This window comes from Panicum virgatum, chromosome 5K (assembly GCF_016808335.1).
Source record: "Panicum virgatum strain AP13 chromosome 5K, P.virgatum_v5, whole genome shotgun sequence".
Taxonomy (NCBI): domain Eukaryota; kingdom Viridiplantae; phylum Streptophyta; class Magnoliopsida; order Poales; family Poaceae; genus Panicum; species Panicum virgatum.
In genome coordinates this window covers 9,518,887-9,534,057 of record NC_053140.1, presented here as the reverse complement: position 1 = coordinate 9,534,057, position 15,171 = coordinate 9,518,887, and the positions used below count along the sequence as shown (strand labels likewise).

The following is a 15,171-nucleotide window of genomic DNA, read 5'->3' as shown; positions in this document are numbered from 1 at the left end:
CGGTCTGGATTTTTGAATTCCAGCCCGACCGGTTTGACCGGTCTGTGCTAGCGGTCAGACCGATCTGACTCAGTGTGCTGCTGTTTGTAGAGTTTTTCCAGTTTTGCTTTCGCGGAGTTTTCTAGGGTGTGCTGTTGTGAGATAGCTTGTCCATAGCTATTCTCACATAACCTAGGCGAAGGGTTTTTGGTGTTTTTGGGATATAGGCCGACGGATCGATTTCAAGAGAAATTTTGATCAGCTCCCATTCACCCCCCCTCTGGTCGCCGGTTTCGGTCCCTCAATTGGTATCAGAGCTTGGTTGAGGTTTTCAGTACCTTAACTGGTTCGAAAACCACTTGGCGACCATGGCGAGTCTTGGTAAGATCCCGGTGTTTTCTGGCGAGGACTATGCCTACTGGAAGGTTCGCATGAGAGCCTTCCTGCAGAGCATGGGAGCCGATATCTGGGAGATTACCACGAACCAGCTTTACGAGGTGCTTGCTGTTCGGACCACACCTCTCCAGGTGACCCAGCACGAGGCTAACACCAAGGCCGTCAATGCCTTGTTCGCTGGCATTTCTTGTGCGGAGTTCTCACGCGTCCAGGGTTTTCAGGAAGCCCATAAAATTTGGATGTGCCTTGAGAACTACCACGAGGGTACACCTCAGGTGAAGGCCAGACTGTTCGAGACTCACCGGCGTGAGTACGAGAACTTCACACAGGAGCCGGGTGAGAGCATTGACTTGATGTTCAGTCGTTTTCAGTCGATTGTGAACAAAGTCAATGCGAACAGATCTGCTGGTGCCCTTGAGTACACAGAGCATGAGAAGGCCCTCAAGTTGCTTTACGCACTTGATCGCTCTGTGTGGGATCTCAAGGTTAACACCATCATTGAGTCTGCTGGCTATGAGACTCTGACGGTGAATGAGCTTTTCAGCAAGCTCAAGGACACGGAGGTGGATAACCAGACACGAGCCAAGCTCAATGGTGCCCCTCTTTCCAAGAGCGTCGCTCTTGTGACTGGCCCAGGTGGTGGATCGAGCTCTAACGCTAACTTTGCTCTTGGCTTTTCTCTGGCCTCTTTGCCTTCTGTTTCAGATCAGCAGCTGGAGACGCTGGGCGACGACGACTTGTGCCTCCTCATCAGCAAGTTCCAGCGCGTCTACCACAACAGGCAGAGGAAGAAGAACCCCGGGTGCTACAACTGCGGCGATCTGAACCACTTCATCGCCGATTGCCCCAAGAAGTCCGGCGGTGGCCAGAACAACTCCTTCGACTACTACCGCCACCGCGACCGCGACGAGGGAGGCTCCAACAAGGAGCGTCAGCGCCACAAGCACTGCAGTCGTGACCGGGGAGGACGCTTTGATAAGGAGTCGCTCAAGAAGCGCTTCCAGTACAAGGCCAAGAAGCGAGAGAATGCCTTTCTGGCGCAGCTCAGCGACCTCGACAAGAGCTCCGACACCGACCGCTCTTCTTCACCGACCTCCGACGACGACGACAAGAAGAAGAAGAAGAAGCGGGACAAGGAAGCCACCGGCTTCATCGGCCTTTGCTTGGCGGCCGGTCGGCGCAAGAGCTTCTACACCATGGCAGGCGAAGCCGATGGTGCTCGTGCGTCTTCGAGTGGACATGCTACACCGACGCACTCCGGCTCTTCTCCTGGATCCGAGAGTGATTCAGAGGTAAACTCCACAATCGATCTGCTTGATACAGAGGTTAGGGAGTTGTACGCCGCTCTCGACAACCAGAAGAGGCTGCTTAAGGAAGCAGCTAGAGAGCGTAGAAAGCTTAGGGCTGAGTTGGCTTGTGCTAGGGAGAAATCTAGTGAGGATGAGTGCGCTGGCTGCATATCTCACATGAATGATCTTGTTGCTCTCCGTGCCAAGCATGATGAGAACATCGCGAACTTAGATGTTACTAAGACTTCGCTTTCTGACGTGTCTCACGAGTTAGCCAAGGCCAAGCATGAGCTTGAACTTGTCAAGGACGCTCCCATTGTTAGTGATGTACTTGAATGCGATGAGTGTCCTATCTTCAAGTCTAATCTAGGTTCGTTGCAGTCCAAATTTGCTACTGTTGTTTGTGAACTAGAGGAGCTTAGATCTAGGCCTGCTTTGCTTGGCGCTTGTAAGCTTTGTCCACGCTTAGGTCGGAGCTAGAGGAGAAGAATGCTTTGATCAAGTCTTTTGGAAAGACTAAGGTCGTAGAGTCTAGCCCACCTATTGACTGCTCTGTTTGCCCTAGTTTGATTGCTGATTAAGATAGTCTTGCGGTAGAGAAAACCAACTTAGAGAATGAGAATACCTATCTTAGGGCAATTCTGAGTTGGGTTTCTAGCAGTGAGCCGCAGTTGGGCATGATGATTAAGCAGTTCAAGCGTGGTGATGGGTTTGGGGTCGGTTACACATACACGAAGTCAGACTTTGACAGGTTGTATGGTAAGATTGGCAAGGTTACTGGAAACACTGCTAGCACGAGCACACAGCCTTCGCTTGTTGACCCCGCGGATGGTGTGCTTAAAGAACCACCGAAAGCACCTCCGCAGAAGCAGGTTTGGGTTCCAAAGCCCAATGCGCTGAGGAACCCCCTCGACACGCTCCCTGCTGCCATAGCCCAGGTTGCCCAGAAGAAGAGGGCTGCTCCTCCCCGTCCGCAGGCTAGGCCTCCACCTCCCAAGCGTGAGGTGAGGTACCACTGCGAGTTCTGTGACAGTGAAGGTCACCTGGAGGAGTTTTGCTTCAGGAGGAAGCGGGTTGTGAGGAGAAAGCAAGAGAGATGGAACGCGGACATGTACTCTGCTCGGGTGCATGGTCCTTCTCGGTGTGGTGATAGGCGAGATACTAGGGCACGCCGTGTAGGTGGAGGTCAGGGAGACGGTTGTGGTTACCGTGGTCTAGCGAGTGGTCGCTTTGCCGGCCGTGCTTCTGGTCGTTTTTAGTACGGCTATGGACCACGGGACCGAGGCTTTGGAGGAGGTTTTGAGGCTCCACGCTTTCCTCACGGTGGTGTTCGTCAGTCACGCGGTAGACGGGACGGGGGATATGCTTTGTCTGGTTTTGCTAACCCTTCTGTAGAGCAAATGGCTCGACACTGGTTTGCTTCTCACTTTGCTAACCCCAGTGTTGAGACATTTGCTCACCCTTTTGTCTCACTACTGATGTGCAGGACGGAGGCTTAGAGAACAGGTGGATCATGGACTCCGGTTGTTCGCTCCACATGACCGGAAATGATAAATGGTTCTCCAGCCTCACCCCGATGTGCTCAAAGGAGTACATTGTGTTCGGGGATAATGGAAGAGGAAAGGTATGTGGACTTGGCATTGTTCGAGTTTCTGATCGGTTTACCCTGAGAGAAGTTGCTTTGGTTTCGAATCTTGATTTTAATTTGCTCTCTGTTTCGCAACTTCTTGATGAGGGGTTTGAGGTTCGCTTTAAGGAGGGCTGTTCGCGTGTTCTTGATTCCAGAGGAGATTTGGTTTGCCGGATTACACATTGAGTTTTCTTGGTTGACTTCTCTGGAACTCTTTTTGGCCATTCTCATTGCTTGATGGCTGGTCCTTCTTCTGATTTGTGGAAGTGGCATAGGAGACTTGGACATTTGAGCTTTGACTTGTTGTCGAGACTGAGCTCACTTGGCCTGATCCGAGGATTGCCCAAATTGAAGTTTGAAAAGGATCTTGTTTGCCATCCGTGTCGCCATGGGAAGATGATTGCCACTTCACATCTGCCTGTTAATCAGGTGATGACCTCTCACCCTGGAGAGTTGCTACACATGGACACTGTCGGTCCTTCTCGGGTGATGTCTGTTGGTGGGAAGTGGTACGTCCTTGTGATTGTGGGCGACTTTTCTCGCTATTCTTGGGTCTTTTTCATGAGAACCAAGGATGAGGCTTTCGAGTTTGTTCGGGACTTGATCTTGAGGTTGAAAAATGAGTTACCCCAGGCCATGAGAGCGATCTGCAGTGACAATAGCACAGAATTCAAAAACGCTCGTTTTGACGCCTTTTGCAGTGATCAAGGGCTCGAACACCAGTATTCTTCTCCCTACACTCCACAGCAGAATGGAGTTGTAGAGCGGAAGAATCGGACGCTGGTTGAGATGGCGAGGACGATTCTCGATGAGCATAGGACTCCTCGCAAATACTGGGCTGAGGCGGTAACACCGCTTGTTACGTGTCCAACCGCATTTTCTTGCGTGCTTTCATACACAGGACTTCTTATGAGTTGCGGTTTGGACGCCAGCCCCGTGTTGACCATCTCAGAGTTTTCGGTTGCCGGTGCTTTGTGCTGAAAGATGGAAATCTTGATAAGTTTGAGTCTCGCTCGTCTGACGGTATTTTTCTCGGTTATGCTTCTCACTCTAGAGCATACCGTGTGCTGATTATTGATACTAACATCGTCAGAGAGACTTGTGAAGTCACTTTCGACGAGACTGCACCGTGCAATTCTTCTATCTTTGAAGTTGCTGGAGATGATGAGCTCGGCACCTCCATCTTTGAAGATGAGGAGGAAGAAGCTGCAGATGGCGACGCTGAGGCTACCACACGTGCTGTGGACCCAGCTATCTCTGCCACGAGCTCGGACGATGATGACGGCCCCGACCTGACTACGTCTACTTCCCGGGGGCTGATCGAGGAGGTGACTCCGGCTTCACCAGCTGCACCTGAGGAGGTATCAGCTTTGGTTGAGGAGGAGGCGACTTCGACACGGGAAGCACCGCGACACATTCAGCGTCGCCATCCACCTCAACAGATGCTAGGAGATCTCAATGAGCGAGTCACCAGGTCCAAGGTAACAAGTATCGCTGGCTTTTCGCATTCAGCGTTTGTTGCCTCTTTTGAGCCCAAAGATATTGGACACGCACTTTCTGATTCTAATTGGGTTAATGCCATGCATGAGGAACTTGAAAATTTTGAAAGAAACCAAGTTTGGGTCTTAGTCGAGCCTCCACCTGCTTGTAATCCCATCGGAATGAAGTGGGTTTTCAAAAACAAGCAGGGTGAGGATGGTTTGGTTATTCGAAATAAGGCTCGTCTTGTGCCCAGGGGTTTTGCCAAAAAGAGGGTATTGATTTTGAGGAAACTTTTGCCCCTGTTGCTCGTTTGGAAGCTATTCGAATCTTTCTTGCATTTGCTGCTTCCAAGGGTTTTAAAGTTTTCCAAATGGATGTTAAATCTGCCTTCTTGAATAGTTTTATCGAAGAAGAGGTTTATGTGAAGCAACCCCCTGGTTTCAAAAATCCCAAGTTTCCAAACCGTGTTTATAAACTTCAGAAAACTCTTTACGGTTTGAAACAGGCACCTAGAGCTTGGTATGATAGATTGAAAACCTTTTTGCTGGCTCAGGGCTTTAAAATGGGATGTGTTGATAAAACTTTGTTCCTCATGCGATCTGGCACTGATTTTCTTTTAGTTCAGATATACGTGGATGATATTATCTTTGGTGGCTCTTCTCACACTCTTGTCTCCAAGTTTTCTGAGCAGATGTCCAGGGAGTTCGAGATGAGCATGATGGGTGAGCTGTAGTTCTTCCTCGGGCTGCAGATCAAGCAAACTCCTCAGGGCACTTTTGTCCATCAAGCCAAGTACACTGGAGACTTGCTGCGGAAGTTCGACATGAGTGACTTGTCTCCTCAGCCGACTCCGATCAGCACATCTACGGCGCTTGATGAGGACTTGGACGGCGAGGCGGTGGACCAGAAGGAGTACAGGAGCATGATTGGCTCTCTCCTGTACCTGACGGCGACACGATCGGACATCCAGTTCGGCGTCTGCCTCTGCGCGCGGTATCAGGCTTCGCCGCGCACCTCTCACAGGCAGGTGGTGAAACGCATCTTCATGTATCTAAAATTCACCCCTGAATTTGGCCTTTGGTACTCTGCGGATTCTTCTATGGTTTTGGTGGGCTTTTCCGATGCCGATTTCGGAGGGTGTCGGTTGGATCGCAAGTCGACATCCGGCACTTGTCAATTTCTCGGTACATCTTTGGTGTCTTGGTCCTCTCGCAAGCAGGCTAGCGTTGCGCTTTCTTCCACAGAAGCTGAGTATGTTGCCGCTGCTAGCTGCTGTTCCCAGATACTTTGGATGAAACAAACCTTGCAGGATTATGGCTTGAGTTTCGGTAGGGTTCCCATCTTTGTAGACAACATGTCAGCCATTAGCATTGCAAAGAACCCTATCCTACACTCCAGAACCAAGCACATAGACATCCGATTTCATTTCCTGCGAGATAACCATGAGAGAGGACACATAGACTTGATCCATGTCCCTTCAGAGAGGCAAACCGCAGATATTCTCACCAAACCACTTGAGCAGGACACCTTTGCTCGCTTGCGAGGGGAGCTTGGGGTTTGTTACCCCTTTTGATCGCTGACTTTTCTTTGGTTAGCTTTGTAGATTTTATTTGCTTCTCTTTGTTTTCTAGGTTTGGTAGTTGCATTGTGCATATGCATTGTACATGTCTGCATTTTGCATTGTCTCACTTGCACTAGCATTCTTGTATACATTGCTATGATCTTCTAGTGGCTGCTAGTGTGAGTTGATAAACTAGATCATGTATAGCTTGCTCCACTGTGTATATGACATCATCTGAGTTAAGCTATTTTGATTTGAAAATCTGAAAACATGATCACCCTGTCTTGGCTACTAGCATGTTAGGGCGTGTTGATATGCTTTGCTATCTTATTCATGCTAGTGTGGCTTTTCGTTCAGCAATTCATACTTGTAATGATCTAAATCTGATAAAATTGCTTGAACTGTTCTTGAAATGGATTGAAAAGATCCAGGTGGGATTGCTTGTTGCACTGATCGAGCTTTCGGGACGGCTCACTTTGCACTTGTGAGAACCCGGGCAAGGGTGTGCATGACTGAAATGAGTGCTTTAAGCTTCTGATTGTCTCTGACATAGGCTTGGCCTCGTTGCTAAGTAAAGCATGACAAGCTTTCAACCCCTGACATTAAGAATTGATTGCCATAAATTTGATTGAAAAATGAATGTTGGCAACTAGTGTTGACTGAGTTTGGCTCACCTGTATGAGTTTGAGTAGCACTGCTTTCCATTTCCTACTTGTTAGTGCTAGATCATGGGTGATGCTTTTATTTCTCCTAAACTGAACTTGCCTAGCTCTAGACTGATTTGATATACCCTGTTGAGCTAGATGCAGGTCTTGTTTTTGGATGCACACATGCTTGAGACTAGATGTTGCTCATATCCTTATATCCCTGAATGCTTTCACTTACACCTCCTGCATCGCATTCATTGCATAGCATCTGTTCAGGGGGAGTCTCTGCTTTAGGGGGAGCTTTAGGTCTTTTTAGGCTTGATGTGTGCATGTGCCAACAAGGGGGAGATTTTTGGGAGAAGTGATCGAACAAGGGGGGGACTTGTTTGATTTTTGAAAAACTTGTTGTGCACAGGGCTTTGAGAGTGCATCATTTTGGGAGAATTGCACTTGTGAGAGGGAAAAACTTTTCTTGGGGGAGTTTCTGCTTTGGTTTTGGCTCCTGGTTTCCTCGTTTTCCCTCTGCTTCTTGCATGACTGCGTCGAGCGTTACCTCTGTCTTTGAGGAATCATGTTTTGGCTTTTGATCGATTGCGTCGAGCCTTTGCCCTTGTCTTAGGGGATCGATTTTTTACTTGAGTAAGTGACTGTTCTTGCCTTTCTGAGCTTTTCGTCACTTGCTTGAGTTCTTCTCTTTCGTGATTCTTTTTTCTTCTTTGGTTTCACTTCTCTTGGTTCGTTTGTGGTGTGTTGACAATGCACTCATCAAGGGGGAGATTGAGGAACGAGAGTACTCTATCCTGCTTGTGATGAGTGAATTGTCAACCGTGCGGTGTGATCGTGCGCTTGGTCTTTGGATTGCAGGTACACGGGCGTCGAGTGTCGACGGGGAGCTGCCGTGGAGGTGCTGTGGCCGATGGACCGTGCGGTGGACGGCGGTGAAGGGCAGCCGGGACCAGAGCTCGGACCGGGCGGCAGCTGTGGCATCCACTCCTGGATCGAGGGCGCAAGCGGCGACGGAAGGCAGGTTTCTTGGTTTGCGCCACAAAACCAAGGAGGCGGACGGCAGTTGAAGACGCCAAGTCGTGGAGGTGACGGGCGTCGGTCTCGGGACTGGCGGAGGCGACGGGCGTCGACGGCGTCTAGGGCCTCGCTGCGGGCGAGGAGGTGACGGGCGTCGGGCGGCGTCTAGGGCCGTCAGAAGGCCGAGGCGGGAACGACGTCTAGGACCACGGCGTGAAGGCGGGAATCTTCCCGCGCGTGAGGTTTTGGCAGTTTTCTCAAAACCGGCCACCTACCCGTGTTTCGCGGACCCTCCAAAACCGCGGACCGGACCTTCGTCGATGTGGCGGCATCGCAGCAAAGACTTCGAGTCGAAGAAAAAAGTTCCGCCGTCGATCGAAGCTGTACAGCAGAGTGCTGCTGACCGGTCTGGCCGCAGCAGCCGGGTATAAAAACCCCCCACCAGCCCGTGGCTGGTTGAGTCTCTTGAGTCTTTTGTTTTCTCTGAGTTTTTCCTTCTCCCAGCCTCCGCTCTAGGTTAGGGCCAAGGACTCTAACGCAAAGAGAGTTTAGATTATAGCTATTCTCTTTAATCTAGTGGGTGGATGATGGGCGGATGGCTCTAGCCTTTGTATAGGTAAATTTCTCTGAGATCAATGGATGAAATTTGTTTGAGATTCACTTGTGTGTGCTGAGCATCTCGTCATCCCCTTCTCTCTTGTGTTTTGGGTTTAATTCTCCTCTTTTGGTGTGTTTCTTGTTCGGAGGAGACCAACCCTTGAATTCGTGGTTTGATGGACTCTTTGTGACGATTCTAATCCTTCTAGCCGAGTGCTAAACCTACTGGAATCGAGAGTTCTCACGAATTGACGATTTTGTGTTCTTGAGAAAACCCAAATCCTCTTTGATCTTTCCTCGATTTCCCTCGATCCGTGAATCTTTTGGGTGAGATCTTTTGGGGATATGTTCACAGGCTAGTTACGAAGCTTTCCTTCAAGTTTCATCGAATTTGGATTTTTTTTCTCAAGATTTGCCTTTTGAAGCTTTGGTCTTGGGCTGTCTAGAAGGGACCGGTTTGACCGGTCTCTGAAACCGGTCTGACCGGTCTAGATTTTTGAATTCCAGCCCGACCGGTCTGACCGGTATGTGCTAGCGGTCAGACCGGTCTGACTCAGTGTGCTGCTGTTTGTACAATTTTTCCAGTTTTGCTTTCGCGGAGTTTTCTAGGGTGTGCTGTTGTGAGATAGCTTGTCCATAGCTATTCTCACATACCCTAGGCGAAAGGTTTGTGGTGTTTTTGGGATATAGGCCGACGGATCGATTTCGAGAGAAATTTTGATCGGCTCCCATTCACCCTCCTCTGGTCGCCGGTTTCGGTCCCTCATATACACAGGTGAATACGCCATCTACTGCACATTTGCGCATTACGACGAGTGCTTCATCAATTCTGTTACAAATCATGAGCTACTCTGACAATAGAAAATACATCTGGTCATGAACTCATGATCGTGATCTGAATGATCACTAAAGTTACATTGTCAGACAAGATAATAATCTTATTCTAATTCAGAATGCAGATCAGTTCCTCCCCACTTTCTTTTGTTCAATTTCTACCTGATCAGCTGCTCTGTATCTTGCTGTTCCCACTGAATATCTTGTTGAGTATTGCAGCAAGCCTCACACCCCTTTGGGCGATCCTCTTCTGAACCACCGGCAGCGCAGCGAAGAAATAGTCATCTGCAGTTCAATTTCAAGAGGATCACATATTCAGTTATCAACATCTCTTCTCTTCCGAATGAAGTTATAAGCAAATCATTAGCCTCACAAACTTAACTTCATGTAGTAATGAGAACCTATACCTTCTAAGGTGGAGTCCTGCTCAACACCCTCGTACGCCTTGCAAGCCAGCTTTGCGCTCTCTTCAGCGTACCTGCATTATTTTGTTCTCATCAGTCAGTCTTTGAAGAGTGAAGACTTTCAGCTTTCTTCTGAAGCAGCATCACGATCTTACTTGTCAGCACAAGTCTTTGTCCGGCTACGGCACGTCTCCCACTGTTTCTCTTCGTTAGCCCACTCCTCCTGAACCACCAGAACCCAATCAAACACCTGCTTCTCACCAGTATTAACAAGGCAAAAGCAAGTGATGGATGCACTTGTACTTACTGTGATGTTCTGCTGGATGGCCTGTATCATGGTGCTTAGATCGTTGTCGTAGAAATCCTTCATGGCTGTCTCAATCACGTTCACATCCCACACCTGAAAACAATACGAGTTGCTAGATGTCAGAACATGTAAACTGAAAGCAGTGGGTTGATGTTATTGATCTAGCTACTCTGTTCGTCAAGAAGGTAGCTGTACATGGTGAAGGTTGCTCTTCCTTCTGTACCAGTGGACGATGATGGTGTTGCCGCCGAGATCGTCGGCGTGGCCGCAGTGGAGCGGCTGGTGGACGTCGCCGACAAAGTGTGCCAGGAACATCAAGCTCTCGGTCGGATCATCTGATGGCGCGGTTCAGGCAAAGGATGTTAGGTGCAGTGTGGCCTCGAGGTCAACTCAGGCGAGATGCATGGTAGGAGTACACTACTACTATGGTAGGCTGCAGGTAGCTATGGCAGTTCACATACGATGGATGCTTACATGGACTTGATGAGTCCTTGAGCGCCGCGGTGTAGTTGTTGATTGCTCCAACTACGCGCATGCCCTTCTCTCCTTCCGTGTTGTGGCAGTCTGCTCAAATTAAAAAAAAATCGGACCGGGCAGTGAAAAGACCGCCCCGCGACATTTCTATTAAGAAGAGGCCAGTTTGACCCCAGCCGAGAAACCCCCCGAACCCCGACTCTTTCCGGTCTTCGGCCTGGCGGCACCGTCTTACCGGGCCGGACCACCGCCCCCTAGCGTCGGACCAGCCCCCAAGTGGCACCGCACGGCTAGGTCGGAGTACACGGCCCGAGTGTCGGACCAACTAGCCCAAGAACCTCGGGAGCACAGCGAGAGGGGTTTTTTTGACCCCAGGCCGAGAAATCCGTTCCCGATGGGCTCGAACCCTCGACCTGGGGGGTGCCATCCGGGAGCCTTAGCCGACTGGGCTAGCAACCGACCCCTGCTCAAAAGTACCAACCATAGGATAAGCTCTGAACTTCAGGTACAGATGTGCAGTTTGTACTGACACCTTCAGCTACCTTTGTTTTGTTCTTGTTTTCTATACTTAGAGAGGAAAAAAAAGAAGGTTTGAAAACTGTTACTACACGAGACCTGCATGCCTTCACTGCAACTTGCACAGTCTATCACTACTCCTATCAATATCAAGCAAACATCTAGCGGGAGCAAGCAGGGACTTGGTTACGCCTGCCATATGTGGAGATGACGATGGCGCAAGAGCAAGGAGACCTATGCTCCGACGCATCCTCTCAAGATAGTAATTTAGCAGGCAGAATCATACTAGATATATTCCCTTGTGATGATCCTTCAGGCATTTTTCGTCTGAACCCTGAACTCCATTGCGGCCCAACCACTCGGCACACGCCGGTTGCTTTTGTATCGAGTAAACGTACGCATGAGGCCTGACAGCGACGTGCCGTCCAATTCCCAAAGCGATCGACCTCGCTCTAGCTGTATCCGCGCTAATGTTTTTCCTGAAGCAAAGCGACCTGATCTGATCGGACACTCTGAATTCTGAAACTGCAAGATTGCAGGGAACAATGTCGTTTGATCGGAGTCCGGGAGGGGCTTACTGGCGTAGTCGAACTTGCAGTCCCCCGGCGTGTCGGCGAAGTGCAGGGGGCTGGACCACCGGTACCGGAACCGCTGCTGGTCCGCCCACGAGCACGTCTCCGCGAGGTCGCCGCCGGCCCACCCCGGCAGCAGGCCCTTCACCGCCGTCGAGGCCTCTTCCGTCAGAAAGCTCTGCAGGACAGGCGGGTCAGGTTGCAAACCCAGCTTCCAGCAGGACGAAGCTGATGACGAAGCAAATTAAGTAGAAAACCAAGTGCCTGACTTGGGCCAGCTCGATCGTTCAGTTACCTCGGCGATCTTGCCAGGGCGTCCCGGCCAAATCGGAGGCCCTGTGCAAAATGCTAAGACGAGGCTCTAATAGTCTAGTAAAATCAAACAATAATAACAAATGGTTCATTTCAGATCAAGTGTCTGATTATCGGAGCGAGATACTTGTGGTTCTTTCCTAATAAACCTTTTCATTGCCTATTTTTGAGATTCAATTAGTTCATCTATTCTTTGTTTTTTTTCTATATTTTTGATAGCTGGAATCATATTTTATATGCTATTTTGCCGACGACATGACTTGCATTTGCAATGGAAAGAACAAATTAATAGATTTATTTTAATCATTAAGATATCAACATAATTAAATGATGAAAGAAAAAATAAGAGTCATGAAATTAAGTTACTCTTGGCCTACCGCCTGACCTTGGCGAGTGGCCGAGTGCCTCTGCAATTGCAACTTGCAAGCGATGATGGAATTGGATGGGCGGTCGGGCGCCTGGTCCTACTCGCCGACGCCGCTGCCACGATGGCGGGATGCCGCGTGCCGCGTGGGCACGTCCGCGATGCCGGCTGCCGCGGATGGCGATGGCGATTGGCGATTGGCGATGGGCGTTGCCGACGGTGTCACGGTGACGCCAAGCCCGAGACGGAGACGCGAGCCGCGAGGCCTGAGGCGTGCGTGACAGGAAGCCGAAGCCATGGAAGTGTCGGTCTGGGGTTTCGTGTTGGCGTCACGAGTGTGCGCCGAGAGAAATTGGAAGGCCGGGTATCGGGCAAGCGCGGGCCGGGATCAACGCCGATTCTACTTCTAGCAATATGGGCCTCGTTTTGCTATGAAACAGGCTGCAAACTCCTGAAATTAAAGCCTCCTATACTAATATATACTAAAGTATACTTTATATTTTGGGCCCTTTCAAATTTAGGGGGCATGTGCGGTCGCACAGCCCGTACGGGCCCAAGGACGCCCATGGATCTTGCACACCATGTAGTGCCCCTCCTTGCCCCATGCCTGGGCGGCAGGAGCCCTCGACGCCACCGCGACGAGGAGGACGTGAAGAAGCAGGAGCGCGCCCATCCTAGGCTTCGGCCTTGCTTTGCTTGCTCGCGCCCCTCTCTTTTCTCTTGTGTGTTGCTAATAAGGGACTCTCCTGTCCTCACCTCAACTGCTGCCCTATTTATACACCGGCTATATGCCTCCTCCTGGTCCAATTGCAGGATTAATTTCGAGGTCGCTTTCATCGCATTGACAGAACACGCATTGACTTGGGGCGTCCCTGCACGGTTGATCATGTGGTCCAGATTAGAAGTTTGGACACGGTTGCACGAAGAAATTGGTTTCACCTGATACGTCATGGATACGCATATTCCCACGTGAGCATCTTTCAAACAACCTAGATCATTTTTTTAGATTAGGAAACAACAACCTAAAACATATATATATATATATATATATATATATATATATATATATATATATATATATATATATATATATATATATATAGAGAGAGAGAGAGAGAGAGAGGAGAGCACCAAAATTATTTGCACGCCAACTTCGAGTTGTAGTAGTCAAATGCACTCCAACCCATCGATCCTTGTAATTGCATGCCATCTTAGTTTCGGGTGCCCAAGGCAGAGGAATGGGGTATTGGAGCTTGTTCAGTTAGTGAATACTTAGCCTCGTCTATAAGTCTATAACAGATGCTGATAACGAGGATCTTGCATAACATGAACAAACACTCTAGTAATAAATTGAGGGTCTAACGCTTGGACAAAAACTCTTAGGGCGTCCCCAACGGTTGACGATTTGGCCGGCGATTTCATTCTTTTAATCGATGAACAGTGGCAACACAGTGGTTGCTAGCGACGAGTTCATTGCTAGCTCGCACGCTGGCCGAGAGATCTCGCTCTCACGCGCGCACTTCCCAAGCGTTGCTGCTCTCCTCTTTCTCCTCCAAATCACTGGCTTCAAATCGCGAGACCGATGCGGGTAGCCTTATAGACAATGTTTTTCCATTAAATTATGGCATATTTTACTTGTAGTCTGTGTTGTCCTGCAGGTGGGATCCGAGCCTGCCAATCCGAAGCTCGGCCAGGCCTTCATGTCCACTCGACGGCTCCCATGAGGCCATGTCCCAACCACCGGCTTGTTTGATCTAAAAAAAAACCCACCGGCTTGTTTTGTTCTGATTGCATATGTTACACTACTACTGACCCAATCGCACGATGCTCGCTTCCATTATTGCATCATTTGATTTATTTATAAGGGCGTCCGTAGTGGTTAGCTATTTAGCTAGCTAGATCTGATGTGACAATAGAAAAGTAGGAGAGAGAGTAGTCACTAGCGACGAGCAAATAGCTGATCTATTTCACGTAGTTCAAGAATATGTGAGAGAAACGTGTGAGTCCAATAATATAAAATAGTTTTTTTATCTCATCTCCACATCAGCAGACCACGTAGCTAATACTAACTATGACTATTGCAAACGCCCTGAAAAGTTTATTATGTAGCATCTTTGCCAATTGCACGCCCGTTTTTTAGCCTACAGAGCGCAGAGTTTTTGGGTGACACACTGTAACATCTGGCCAATTGCGCCACCGGACAGAGTCCACGGCCCTAGCTGGAGCTGCTCTTCTGCAGTAGGACAAATGGAATAGATGTCGCCCAGCCGCACATCCATCTCAATGCGTTCAGGTACGGGTCGGATATTTTAAAACTCAAATATTCGAATGTTTTTTCATGTTTCAAACATATATAGATACCGGGATTTTGAGATACAATCACTTTAATAAAGTAACATTTAATTTTCATTTAATAATATCTGAATAATTGGTTCGGACATTAGATTCGAATAGTTGTGGTATGGATGCCCAATTTGGTTTAGTCCCAAGAAATTTTTTAGCGCAACATGATAAGTGACATAGTGTTTCTTATCTTTTTCGAACTATTTATACATTTAGTTTATAGACTAAATTTAGATTATTTTCATGTAATATAATCCAATAAATATAAAAGAACCAAAAAAATGATAATATAAAATTGGCGTTAGGGGGTGGACAAAAATTGGATGTGGATGCATAGAAATTGAGATATGATCGTATTAATGTATCACATCAAAAAATATGATGGTATTAGCACGCATCAAAAAAATATTATCGCGAAAAACTGAGGCATGCTGTGCTATG

General features: G+C 48.7%; 2 protein-coding genes across 2 annotated transcripts; both read right to left on the bottom strand.

Moving 5' to 3' along the window:
* Positions 1-9,372: 9,372 nt before the first annotated feature.
* LOC120710497 (endonuclease 2-like) lies at positions 9,373-10,751 on the bottom strand. Its single transcript, XM_039996170.1, has 6 exons — positions 10,624-10,751; positions 10,345-10,484; positions 10,150-10,242; positions 9,998-10,065; positions 9,846-9,916; positions 9,373-9,723 (listed from the first exon to the last, which is right to left on the bottom strand). The coding sequence occupies exons 1-6, from the start codon at positions 10,682-10,684 to the stop codon at positions 9,605-9,607; spliced, it is 552 nt and encodes a 183-aa protein (XP_039852104.1). The 5' UTR covers positions 10,685-10,751; the 3' UTR covers positions 9,373-9,604.
* Positions 10,752-11,033: 282 nt separating this feature from the next.
* Positions 11,034-13,060, bottom strand: LOC120709670. The gene is made up of 3 exons (XM_039995342.1): positions 12,968-13,060; positions 12,007-12,072; positions 11,034-11,889 (listed from the first exon to the last, which is right to left on the bottom strand). Exons 1-3 carry the CDS (start codon positions 13,058-13,060, stop codon positions 11,452-11,454), a joined length of 597 nt encoding a protein of 198 aa, XP_039851276.1. The 3' UTR covers positions 11,034-11,451.
* Positions 13,061-15,171: the final 2,111 nt, after the last annotated feature.

Coding starts and splice junctions, on each gene's coding strand:
- LOC120710497 (XM_039996170.1), bottom strand. CDS start 10,684: ATGCGCGTAGTTGGAGCAATCAACAACTACACCGCGGCGCTCAAGGAC. Junction 10,243..10,344: donor GGAAGAGCAACCTTCACCAT/GTACAGCTACCT, acceptor TATTGTTTTCAG/GTGTGGGATGTGAACGTGAT. Junction 9,917..9,997: donor ACAAAGACTTGTGCTGACAA/GTAAGATCGTGA, acceptor AAAATAATGCAG/GTACGCTGAAGAGAGCGCAA.
- LOC120709670 (XM_039995342.1), bottom strand. CDS start 13,060: ATGGGCGCGCTCCTGCTTCTTCACGTCCTCCTCGTCGCGGTGGCGTCG. Junction 12,073..12,967: donor GCAAGGAGGGGCACTACATG/GTGTGCAAGATC, acceptor CTAGACTATTAG/AGCCTCGTCTTAGCATTTTG. Junction 11,890..12,006: donor GCCCTGGCAAGATCGCCGAG/GTAACTGAACGA, acceptor CCTGTCCTGCAG/AGCTTTCTGACGGAAGAGGC.